At 42.2% G+C, this 13,707-nt stretch overlaps 1 protein-coding gene across 1 annotated transcript in view; it reads right to left on the bottom strand.

Moving 5' to 3' along the window:
- NUDCD3 (NudC domain containing 3) overlaps positions 1–13,707 on the bottom strand; it is a 65,196-nt gene that overhangs the window by 8,884 nt on the left and 42,605 nt on the right. The window contains exons 4-5 of the mRNA XM_061592724.1: positions 12,162–12,305; positions 2,149–2,337 (exon numbers count right to left, since the gene is read on the bottom strand). Coding sequence (XP_061448708.1) covers positions 2,149–2,337; positions 12,162–12,305 — 333 coding nt within the window. The remainder of the gene's footprint in view (positions 1–2,148; positions 2,338–12,161; positions 12,306–13,707) is intronic.

Raw genomic sequence — 13,707 nt, 5'->3', positions numbered from 1 at the left:
ACCCTGGTCTCCTAACCACTCTAACCACTCCATCACACTGGCTCACTCAAAGGCGTATACTGAATGTACTTTATTGATATCCTTGTGCTCCCAAGAATATTTAGGGGTGTGATTACATTCGTTACATATATTTACAGTTAGTTATAGTAAGGCTTGCAGACATGGTTTCCTAAATCACTGCCCACTCTCCTTCCTTTAGCTGCCTTCTCTCTTGACCAACCTCCACAGCCCACCTTTCTTTCTCTAACCAGAGTTTGCAACCTTTTCTGATCATTTGTTGCTGCATTTATATCCCACCAAGGTATACAAGCATGGTTCTCCCCCCCCCCCATTTTATCCTCACAACAACCCTGTGAGCTAGGCTAGGCTGAGAGACAGTGACTGGCTCAAAGTCACCCAATGAGTTTCATGGCTGAGCGGTGATTTGAACCCAGGTCTCCCAGGTCCCAGTCTGACACTTAAATTGCTACACCACCACACTGGCTCTCATCTTTTTACATATACAAACATAAATAAAGCAAAAACAGATCCCAAGAGATCATGGCCTGTCCAGAATGCAGCATTTAGGACTGACATTTGGTACCCCAGTGTTATCACGCCCAGATGATAACAAATCAAAACAGCAAATACGCAGAGCTAGTTTCGCACTGTTCTGGATGCTCTCCATATTGCTCACAAGTAAAGAACTGCAAGTGGAGTTTTACTGCCATCAGCCCTGTGCTCTAAGATTAAGCGATCATTTGGTTATTGCCACAACATGCCAAAAGAGGCGCAGTTGCATCTGGCACATCTCTCAGAGAAAGATCATTACCTATTTGGGTACCATTGGATGCCATTTTGAGCACTGAAAACAGTGGCATTAACATCAAGCTTGAAAACAAGTCTAGAGAAGTTAATAATAATAATAATAATAATAATATTTACATTTGTATACTGCCCCAAAGCCGAAGCTCTCTGGGCGGTTTACAATTAAAAACATTAAAAACAAATATACAAATTTAAAAACACTTTTAAAAAAAACAATTTGGGAGAGATTCCTGCCTGGCCAGCTCTGCACCTTGAACACAAGCCCATCTGTCCGTGCAAGAACATGAAGGACAGTCTAGCAGCAAAAGTGGGTCACTCTCTTCCCTCCACTCTCAAAGGCAGCACTCTTCCTCGTCCATTTCAACCAGAGGCTGGTGGTGAGGCTCCCCTTCAGAGCCTTCCTCGGCAGCCACCTCCTGTGGGGCAGCTGCCTGAAGCAGGGCCACTTTGTAGGAGGCTGAAGAGGGGCCAATTCCACAGAGAGAGAGGGAGGCTATGCAACACCAGGCAGACAAACCGGCTTCCACTGCTGCCATCAACAAGGAAGGAAGCCAGAGGACCAGGGCTGTGTCCAGGTAACGGTGGGAGAAGCTCCGGGACACCAGGATCGCCAGGACGCCGACAGCAATGCTCAAGAGCCCAGAAGCCACCGCAACAACATTAGCCACGGCGTACTCCAATGTGATGGTGTGCGCGGGCCGGGCCACGTGGCGCAGGAGGGCGCCGTGGACGATGGCCCCCCAGCACCAAGGTCAAGTGGCCCGGGACCACCAGCGAGATGCCGCTGCGAGCTAGCCGCTGGGTTAAAGCCCCAAACATCTGCCTGTAAAAGTAGTCACCTGGAGGAGATTCTTATCTGGACCTTCCCTGGGAAAAGGAAGCAGGGATCTGGCAAGTGGGTGTTTACAGTCTTGATGCAGATAGTACTACAACACACAAGTCCCACTTAGGATCATTGTTCCTGTATTATATTTGCCATTAAAAAAGATTTTATCAAGCTGGGTTCCAGAAATTCCCAGGAACCACATCAGACAAGTAGTAATTAGGCACTGTTTATTTTCTTCTCTCCCTCTCACACAGTGGTACGTCTATCCATCAGCCTTCCATTAGGCAGCCAAGAATGGAACTGGGCAGCTATCCTCTCTTTGCAGAACGAAGACTTTTTTTTTGTTTAACCTTACGCAAAGTAAGTTTAAGCTTGAGTGATAGCAGAACCTAAAATAGCATCAGAACAGTGAGAGTTCAACATGCAGCATATGAAATGTATTGCAAGGAACTGTACAGTCAGCAAGTTGAACTATTTCCCAGTTAGCACAGGGAAGTGGGTTTTAAGAAACATACCATCTCGTGGCTCTGTGGCTTGCCCTGCAGCTTTTGGTGGTAGTCAAAGGATAGCCTGTCCAGCACAGCATGTTCTTCTTCATCCACTGTAGCCATTGAACGTTCCTTATTGATTTTATCAATGTCAATCTGCTCTTCACCTTCCAAGACGGCACTCCACCAGTATTCACCTACTTTGCTCAGGTTAATCTGGAAACCAGATGGAAGCAACATTAGCTCAGAACTAGACAACCAGCAGCAGCCAGACTTGGCCCAGAGAAAGATGGCCTGGGAGTCATGGCTGCCTCAGTTACAGCTTTTGACAGAACAGCCCGAATGAATAACTAGGGTTCTGAGGAATGCTTCATAACCAGGGACATAACAAAAAGGAAAAAATAAAGCTGTTTAAAGTCAACATTTTTAAAGTATTTGGAGGCATTTCAGACAGATTGCCTTTGTCAGAATGAAATTCAACTGCATCTGCCATTTTAAACAAGGTTATAGAAGAAATCATTTATATTGGGTTGTATGCAACTCTTACTCGGGGTAGACCGGTTAAAATTAATGGGCCTAAGTTAGCCATGTCCACTATTTTCAACAGGGCTATCACTGGATACAATCTATCATCATCCATCCTTTGCCAGCACAGCTAACATTTATCACACATTGCTAATAAATTTTCCCCAAATGTTGCCCATTGACCTCCTCCCCTTTTAAATTACCCATGACTGTTTCTAACAGTCACCTCAACAGCAACATTGGTTTCCTCATTCCATTTCTTCCCAAAGGGCCCAGTTGAGAAATACTCATATTTTTCATATAAAAAGACGAACAAGAGTTAAAAATTCACACTGCTTTCCATCATCATTCAAGAGCCCAGGTGTGAAAACAAAAGAGAGAGAGTTCAAAATTTCCCAAGTTATTTCACAGGCTCCAGTTTAACAGTTTAACAGTTAGATATGTGCAGTCCAACCCTAAGCACGTTTACTTTGGAGTAGGTTCGGCTGCATTCAGTGGGTTAAAAGAGCGTAAGAATGGAGCCTTTGGACAGAGTTCATTACCACACTGTTGTCAGTTTTTAGGTATAGCTTCACATAAGCTCACAAAACTTACAATCCTGAAAAAAACAAAAGTTACTACCCTGTAAGGCTAGTAACTACAGAGGAGCAGCTAGCATAGCAACACTGGCTATTAGCCTCTCAGCAGGCCAATGAAAAAATGTCTTCTATCACATGGACTGGCAGAGGAGGAAGAGAGCAACCCATCTCTCCTCTGCCAGTCTGCTGTGTTTCTGTGCTGGTCACAGAGGAATGGGTTTTCCTTCTTCTGGGGCTAGCATGGTAACCAAGTATGCTGTGGCAGACCCATCCCTCCTCTTCCAGGCCACTTGCTTGCCTGCATGAAATCCCTAGTCACCTACAGCTAATACAAGGCTGATTAGGCATGAGGATCAATATCAGAATTACATGGCCTATCGGTAGCTCTTTACAATGGATCCCTGTATTCCTTACCTCATAAAACATCTTGGGTATTACTGTGCTAGCACTGAACATCCAGGGAACACATATCATGCCTGCAAGGAAATGTGCTCAGAAGGACATTTCAGTACACAAGCAATGCTCTATACTATCCTTAAAAAAGGAGGACATAAATAAATAAATTACTCTGAAGGTACAGCTTTGGGGGAAATTTCAACACATGAGTTTCAGTTGTGCTGATGCCTCATTTGATCCATATGGCCAATGGGGCAATAGTGAGGCAGGTTGGAAAGAGGAGATGTCAGCATCTCTAGAGAGATGTCACTGTGCTGGCAGGTAGGCTAATATTGCAGCACTAAACCAAGAGTATAGAGCATGTAGAATCTCTTGCAGGACTATCTCAGTGTATACACTGCATGCAACATGACAGCAAACATCCCATCTGAATAGGCATTGCTAATCTTCGCTTCCAGACACTGATCAAGCACTTGAGACACAATGCAAGCACTATGATTGGCTGCTAGTGACATCATGCCCAGTTCTGTATAAAATCCAAGGATCTGATTAATTTGCAGAGATAATATATAGCCATAAGTTATGATGGCAGAAGGCCAAGCTTTTCAGCTGTTATTGAACTATGAATGGATACAGCCAATTGGCTCTTGGTTTCAGTCAGTAATATAATCCTCATCCCATTTTGGCTAAAAAGATAATATCATAGAGCTGTGGAAAGGTACAAAAAAAGCAACTAAACCATCATCTATGGGATGCAGCCTCTTCCCTATAAGGAAAGGTTAACGCTTTTTGGGCTATTTGGTTTGGGGGGGGTAAGATTGAGGGGGCACAAGAAATTTACCAAAAAAATTATGAGCTGCCTGGAAAATAATTTATTCTCTTTTCATATTACTAGGGATCACTCAGTAAAGCTGATTTGCAGTACGAAGGAGAAAAGAAGTACATCACACATTTAGCTTGTGGGATTAACTGTTGCTCATCATCTGCCCTTTACCTTGAGGTCCCAGGGTGGGTCACAAAAGTTTAAAATACATCCTTAAAAACATTTTTTTTAAACTTATGATCATAAACCTCATAAGCATAGGGTAAGTCCTAAACATACAGATCTCAGGCATCACAGGCTAGGGTAAAGAGGTGGTGACCTACAAATGGATTTCCATAAAGAATGATCAACAGACATAAGACTAATAGCCATGGCAGCTAAGCAGAACCTCCTCCATGTTCAAGGGAAATATAGATGCTAAGGAAAGACAACAAAGGAGAGCTAACACCTTCATGCTATTCTAACGGGCTTCCCACTGTTTGGGATGGGAGAGAATTAGATCAGACGAACCTTTGTGGCATGGTGTAGCACAGCAGTCCTTTAAAAACCTTGACTGAGACATTAAGACAATGTCAAAATCTTCAGAAGTGGAATGCTTTGCGCCAACCAAGAGAGATGCTTCACACTTCAGAAAGAAGTTCTTGCGCTAAACTCCTGCAAGTTTCATCTGAAGCACACAAGAGTGGGAGGGAACACGGCTGAAATGGGTGATGCTTTTAGCTGCCACCCCAACTTGACGGGGCTGCATGGCCTAGGTGCACTGAGAGATGCAAGAATCTGTTCCATGACAACAAAGAAAAGTAGTTTCGGAAAGACAGTCTGGCAGGAAAAGAAAGCTGCTCTTTGCAAGGCTGCCAGGGGGAAAGCAAAAGGTCACAAATTCCATATGCTGCAAGGAGAAGGTGGAACGAAGAGGCGAGTGCACACATTCACTGAAACAACTTATTTGTTGGAGGGTGGGTGGGGGAAAGATGCACCACAACTGAGAGCGCTTAATCTGTGGTAAAGCAATCACACAATCATGGTAATTCAAGGAAAAGAGTTGGCATGAGGTACCAAGACTGAGGGGGTCCAGTTGGTGAAGGATGAAGCTTTAGAAAGGATTCTTTGCCCCAGGAACAGAAGCTACAAAAAAAGGGGGGAGAGTTCAAAGAGGATTTGTCGCTTTCTTCAGAGCAGTCCAAAAACTGAAGATAAAATACTCCCCAAAATCTCAGTCATTTCTGAGATATTGGAGTTCCTAATCTGCAATTTAGACATCTCCTTAACAATCTTAAGACTTCAGGAGCTCCATAAAATGGCAAATATCATAATGCCTTCATATAACTGCATAGTGCAGCCACAGTTGGAATACGACTTACAGATCAGATTGCCCCATCTCAAAAGACATGATGTAGAACACAGGTGGCTCACCTGTGGCCTTCTAGCTGTTGCTGGACTCAAACTGCCACCCTGGGCTCTTACTGGGAGGAAGGGCGGGATATAAATCAAATAATAAATAAATAAATAAACTCCCAGGCAGTATGGCCAACATGTAGAGACAGTAAGAGCTGTAGACCAACAACATCTGGAGGGCCACAAGTTAGTCACCTTTGGTGCAGAGCCAGAAAAGAAAAACCAAAATGATCAAAACTTTGGCAGATTCGCAAATTTATCAAAAAGGTGACTATGGGGACATGACCAAGGTTTATAAAACTATGCATGGCACAGAGGAAGTGGTTAGGGAGAAGTTTTTATTCCTTTTTCATAATACTCAGGTAGGAGATTCAGGATAGACAAAGAAAGTACTTTATCACACAATGCATAACTCATTTATGGAATTCACTGGTAGACAATGTGGCGATAGACACTGGCTCAGAATGCTTTAAAAGGCGTTTAAGACCCTAGATAAACAGATATACAGAGATCAGGAGGGCACAAGGGCAACAGCCCTCCAGCCCTCTCCATTTTTGTTTTTACATCTGGCATTCAGTAGCACACTGCCTTTGAACCTGAAGATGGCATCTATGCTTCTTGTTTTTACAGTGAAGGAAAAAAGATTTAAATTTGGCACCAAAACAAATATGGCTGTGTTCACACATAACGGTAAACCATAAATTAGCATTATGGTGATGAACCACAGCAAGTGGGCTCCTCACTCATCCTGCAACATGGCTGCAAGGAATTCAGAAGCATTCACTCCTGTTTCAGAGTAATTACAGCTTGTCATGATATCTGAATCCAAACCAATTGGTTGTTCTTAACTATGGTTTGATGAAACAACATAACTTCAGTCTGTAGTTTATGTAGCTGGCTTGTTTCAACAACACAGTTTAGGGCTTGGATGCTGCAACCAGCTGCAGTTAATCTTAAAAAGATCCTTGTGAAGACATAGGGATGTACTCAGAAAGGCACAATCAGAAATGTGAGAAGTCGTGGAGCAAGGAGAAGAAAGACCTGAATGACATGGACAAGGGCCAAAGGAGTTCCAAGTAGCTCCCACAGTTAGATGAAACAGCAGCAGAGACCCTCTTCCACTGTTTTCAGCAATGGAGAAAACTAAACCCAGAATCGATGCAAGCAAAGTAAAGTTGTCCAACTCAAATGAGTGTTCCTGTCACTACAGCTTTCACTTGTCCATCCCTATGAATTTATACCATCCTAGCTTGCATGTTTACAGGTCAATTCTGCACCTAGAATTTAATGAGTATTTGAAAGGGTCCCAAGCCTATTTTTCTTTCTCTAAGAAATTTTACAATAGTTCCAAAATGGATATAATATAAAGCACTTGGAAGCGCTCAATAACTTAACCACTAATAATGTTGAGCGGACTGTTGAAAACAAAAAGTTGGCAAAGCAGCATTGTGAAAAAGTTAGGGTTGTGCTGTCATCATTCCAACCAAATAATGCACTATCCCATCTGTAGTACAAGATGGCTTGGTACAAACCGTGGTTTGGCATTACGCGAACATGCCTTATGCTTGCATGCTCTCCCCCCACCGCTTCTCTTCTCACATGCTCTTATTCAATTAAGTTACTTTATCTTTCAGTCATCCACAAGTGGGATCTTAAAACTGGAGAAAAGTAATCTTCTACTATCTGAAGGTAAGGCCTAACTTCTGGTAGTTGCATGCCCTCTAAGCACTGGGTAATATTATCAAATTTGGCTTCTAGAGCACCGCTGTAAATTAATCTCTAGTTCTGATAATATGAAGGCCTTCTTTTTATGTCAGCAATCTGCCTCACCAAGGATCCATTTGTTCTCAGCTGTACCAGAGATAGATCCAAGTAACTACTGGGTTTTATATTTGCAAAATATGTGGGAACAGCCATTGATTTCTTGTCCTAGCAACCTTTGAATCCTAAAATCAGTTTACACCTAGCAGAGACTAATCTATTTAAGCCTAACATATCTGCATTCCATCTTAAAACTTACAGACCACAGATTTTGGGGTTCCAGTATCCACACTAAACTTTTTCTCTGTCCCTATTCCCATTTGTTTAAAATTCAGCTTGAAAAATTGTTCTGGAAAACTCAAAAGCTTGCTCACCATTTTGTGACATTTTAGTTGGCCCTAACAATGATATTACCCTACTGCAAGCCTTGGAATGTTTTTCTTCTGAAGCACAAACAATGGTTTGTCATTATATACAAACTGGCAAACTATAGTTTGTCCCCAAATCAGGATTGGTAGTAAGTAAGTGAACTGAAAACATTCAAGGGGAAAGAGAAGTGAGTAAACCCAGGGTTTGGCATTCCATGTGAACCAGGCCAATCTCAACTGAGCAGCGAGAGATAACTTCTTTCATATTATCTAGCCTTGAATTCTGAAAAATAATCTGGATAGCAACCTTACTTCCTCACAGCTTTTCCCCTCAATTGATGCACTTCTATAAATACTAGGAATGCATAAGTTTGTTATTCAAAAGATGCTGCCCATAATAATCTTGTCAAATCCCTCCTCTTAGAGCAAATACGTAGTGTGCAAGACGGAATTGCCAAACAGAATATTTGGAAAATTTTCAGATTAAATTTTCTCTTAATCAGTTTTTTACTCAGCCATCATCAAGCAGCATTTAAACACTAAAACATCTACACTATCAATGATATTGGGGTTCCTCCCCCAAAACTGTGATGCTGCTCCCACTGCACCAGGAAGTGGAAAGAGGCTCTTCATATCAATTCTAACCAAGCAGCTTGTTGCTGAGAGCTTGGAAAGGGGGGAACAAAGTGTTGTGCCCAACACCCAGCACAGGTTGCTAAAAACAGCTCCTGTGAATCTATTTTAGTCACACTCTTTGACACACTAACTGGTGTAATGGAGAAGGGTCACGGACAAAATTATTATTTACAGGACCGAGAGTTTGGAGAAGTTCCTTGTGCTCCCCTCGGCTGTAGCTTTTGAAGCATGGTACGTACTTTAAACAATTCTCAAAGTGCAATTTCCTCTTAGTCTGTATTGCTTCCTTCCTGACTAATAAGGTGCGCGTCGTGTCAGAAAACAGCACCAAGTCTACTTTGGGGACTTAAAAAAAACCCTCACTGCATCTATGACAACCAGATCTATGTTACCTACTACTCTTCAATCCTTGAATTCTAAACCAGTGGTGACACCAGTAAGAAAAGAATTTTGAAATTGCTAATGGAGGAGTTTCCCCACTGCTTTCTACTATTTAGTTGCTTGACCATTCTGTTTACATAAAAATCTTGATGCGAACACACTTACTAATTAACAAATCCAATTGAAATCAGGCATGTGAGTATTTTGATTTTCCGTAAGGACACTCATGAGCACAGAATCTTGAGTCTCTTGAATCCAGGAGAAGGAAGGCAACAGCAGTTGGACTATCCACTCCCCTACCACATGGCCATCTACCACCAATCCTCATCCCGGGACAGGCAGAGAGGGAAGCAAGCACCACCATTAGACACATTTTCCTGCTGGAAATCTCCAAATCCTCATTTTTTTATAATGCAGTAACAAAACAGAAAGGTGACAAGAGTCATCCACCAATCAACCCAGAAAATGGTAAACCCATTAAGCCAGTCCTGGGGCTGGATCAAATGACAGCTGAGTCAGGGAAAGATAAAAGCGGCAGGCTGAGTGGGTTCAAGGCATTAAAAGATGCTGCTCCTCTAGACGTCCTGGAACCCTTACATTAGCAATCATTCCCTGAAGGAACTAACACACATTATTCACTTGATTTAAACTACATCTTAGGTTGTTTTCAGCAGTGCTGACATTTTGCCACTGCTTTATGGCATGCAGTTTGTAAGGTACCCAAGTATCTTTTTCTGTCACAATGGTATCCACATCAATATATTGCTGCCCTGGACTCCTGCCGGGAGGAGGGGCGGGATATAAATCAAATAATAAATAAATAAATAAAATATTGATAATAAGATATCTCCATGCATCTACAAAGGTTTTACTATATTTTCTATTTTCAATCCATACAGCAATCACAGAAGTGAAGAATCAAAATCTGAAGCCAGCTCCTGGATAGTTGCCTATCATCCTGGAGGTATCATTTGCAAATTAAATGCGTGGGCAGATACACACTCGGTGGCAAAACACAACAGTACCAGCACATTACAAGAATGCCTGAACAGCTACCAATAATAAATAGATGACATCACTGGAACACTAAAGGATAGCTTGCCAATGCATTGCTGCAAGCTAAATATAATTATATGAAATCCCCTCCCAAAACTATTCTGCAATGCTTTGTTGAAATCCTTTCATCTCATTTAAGCAGAGGTTCACTGGCCCTGACTGACCACAGTGTTATATAGCCATATCTGAAAATTAGCATGAGAGATAAGACTTTAAAGGTAGGGAATGAACTTGCCTCACATTAGTACTATTCCACAATTGAGAGGTTGCAAGAACAATTGATCAGAAAATTTATCTTTCATATATGGTGGTGCAAACCAGCACCTGCAGACTAATCTAAGTCACCTGAAACCACACTGAGAACTGAACAAATTAGATCCAGATCTAGGAGGTGCCAAGTGGACATGGTCTTCGAAGACCAATGTTTGGGCCTCCATTGCACTGAAAATGCGATAGCGTACAAAGACCTTCATTTGAGCAGCATGTGCATATAACTGCCAGTTGGCAAAGGCCCCAGAAATTGCTTCATTATCACATGAAAAAAAAAAGAGCTCAGAGCAGCCGATCTGTATTGCTGCAGCACCTGTCATTAGCACCAACCATTGCTCATTAAACACAAATGTATTAACACAGCAGAGCCATGCAAACTTTCTTCTCCAGCAAAATTTGAAGTACTGATCTGTACAGATAGGCAACCTCAGTATGGATGTACTTTTTCCTATGAGGTTTAGGAGCACACTAACAAGTTAGGATACAAGAGTTTAGAAGAAATTCCAGATTCAGAACAGCCTAACCAAAAATGATTCTACTCTTTCTCTCTTGCCAACCTTATGTCTAGAACTCCCATACCACCTTCTTTTTGCCACACACCTCTCTTGAAATTACTCCCCAACTCATCTTTTCTGTGAAGCCTTTGGCATCTTTCTTTGTAGCCCTTGTAAACGTCAAGTCCTCAAGGCTGGGATCTGTCTTTTTTTTTTACCCTGTAACACACCATGCAGATGGATGGTTCTGCATTTTTATATTTAAAAAACTGCTGTAGTCTCAGGTTTTATCTGGAAGCCACAAGCCTATGGCAAGAGCTACAAATATGGGTTAAAAGATTACACACTGGTCCCTATTAGTCAAACAGCTATTTACCTGGCTGCTTATAATTAATAAGAGACTAGAAGGGGGCTTTGGGGGAAAGGTTACGGCTCAGTAGCAGAGCACAAGTTTTGCATGGGGAAGGTTCCAAGTTCAATTCCCCTCATCTTCAGGTAGGACTAAGAAAGACTCTCGCCTGAAACCTTGTTGAGCTGTTGCCAGTGAAGACAATACACTGTAAACCACTTAGAGGTTTTCTACAATCAAGTGGTATATAACTTTTGTTAAATAAATAAAATAAATAATAATACTGAAACGGATGGACCAATGGTTTGGTTTGGTATCACACAGCTTCCTATACTGCAATGTTCCTATTTAACTAAGCCCAAGCAGAGAAGTTTATGTGCACTGCAAAAGAAACTTTCTTCTTATACTTCCCACTTCCAAACCATCTATTATGTTATTTACTATCTTTTTGTCCCACCATTCCTTCAAGCAGGTCAGGGTGGTCCCCCTCCACACACACATTTCATACTTGCAACAAAAGAAAAAATAAATAAGAGAGATCTGGTCTGAGGTCACCCAATGTGCTTCACAGCCTTCAAAAGATAGAAGAAAGTACAGGCAGAAAAAACACAATAGCAATAAGGTTGAGTGGAGAATAAGAACTCATGTAAGAAGCAGAAAGAAAAACAAAGCATAAAGAAGCATATGGTCTAAAGTCACATAATGCAGCATCTCTCCTGAAGCTAAGCACATCGGTGTCTGGTCAGTGCATAGAGGTCCATGGAAGAAAAGCCGAATATCACATGCAAAAAAATTGGTAGACGAGTGATCTTCTGTGCAGTTAATCAACTATCTGTGTAGCAGAGCTAAGCAAGCAATGCCTCTGTTACAGTCTTCAAGACAACAATCTCAGCATTCCCATACCAACCCAGAAGCAACTAAAGCTCAAATGCTTTCTGGGGGAAAAGCACACTTGTACGGAGCGCGCATATGCATATACACACACATTCAGTATGAAAAGGTGCTTACTAGGAGACACTTTCCTGGTTCCAGGCTCCAGACAGAGTTCTCTGTGTTGATCCTGTGGGTGAAGGTGCCTTCCATAAGCACACGCTGCCCACTTTCCTCCACCACTGCCACATGAATTGAAGTACTAGCGATATTCACAGAAACCTGGAGGTATTGGGGGGGGGATGACAGACAAGAAAATTAGCAAGGTCATTTTACCCCATATTGTTCCTTTCTGGGTTAGGACAAAGGACTGGAATACAGTCACCATGCAGGATAAACAATGGGGTCTACATTTAATAACTTAAAATATTTATATAATTGGTTCCTTGGCCCTTCACTTTTGCTACAAAGGATCCAGGGCATCTTAAAAATACAAAACAAAACATAACTTTCAATTAGAAAGCCAGTGTGCTGGTGATTAGTGTGAGAGACTAGGACTAAGGAGTCCTCTCAGACAAGGAAAGCTATAATCAAGCTGTGATTGTCACCATTATTCCCAGATACAGAGGCTTAAGAACATAAGAACATAAGAAGAGCCTGCTGGATCAGGCCAGTGGCCCATCTAGTCCAGCATCCTGTTCTCACAGTGGCCAACCAGGTGCCTGGGGGAAGCCCGCAAGCAGGACCCGAGTGCAAGAACACTCTCCCCTCCTGAGGCTTCCGGCAACTGGTTTTCAGAAGCATGCTGCCTCTGACTAGGGTGGCAGAGCACAGCCATCACAGCTAGTAGCCATTGATAGCCCTGTCCTCCATGAATTTGTCTAATCTTCTTTTAAAGCCATCCAAGCTGGTGGCCATTACTGCATCTTGTGGGAGTAAATTCCATAGTTTAACTATGCGCTGAGTAAAGAAGTACTTCCTTTTGTCTGTCCTGAATCTTCCAACATTCAGCTTCTTTGAATGTCCACGAGTTCTAGTATTATGAGAGAGGGAGAAGAACTTTTCTCTATCCACTTTCTCAATGCTTGACAAGGCTTGACAAAGTAGCCTTATCAAGAAAAGGCATGGAGACAAAGGAATTTTTCTGAAGATTTCTACAGGTTGAAAGAGGCCTTTTATATATCCCAATGAAATTCCTGTTATTTATAACACACAACATGGAGTGTATGAAGGAAAGCCTGCAAAGGGTTATTTCAGTGATACAAGCATCAGGCCCAAAGGTTCTATGATTAGCACCGTATTATAACACAGTCATTATATACATCTGCAGAATGGATCAGGTTGTATGGGGAGGGGATTGCTAAATTTCAACAGTGGCTGGAAGAAGCATCATTCTACACAAAGGCCCAGTGTAGAACTCCCACTTTTAGAGTGGCAGTTTGGAAAGCTAAGTCTTAAATTTTAGTTGAGCAGAAAATGAAAGCAAGCAAAGATGGATCTGTTCTTTAATACAGCATGTTCAGGGGAGTGGAGGTTTGACTGCAGACAACTTCTGTGGGGAGGCCAGCTTCCTAGGACACAACAGCAGATTCAGATAGATGTGGGGTAGGCGACTTGCTGCTTGTCCAAGTAAGCAAAGACACACCCATGAGGAAGGCAATAGTATTGAAGTTGCTATTTATAC

The sequence above is a fragment of the Rhineura floridana genome, chromosome 12 (assembly GCF_030035675.1).
Source record: "Rhineura floridana isolate rRhiFlo1 chromosome 12, rRhiFlo1.hap2, whole genome shotgun sequence".
Classification (NCBI taxonomy): Eukaryota; Metazoa; Chordata; class Lepidosauria; order Squamata; family Rhineuridae; genus Rhineura; species Rhineura floridana.
The sequence above is the reverse complement of the archived record's forward strand: the minus strand, read 5'-3'. Positions and strand labels throughout refer to the sequence as shown.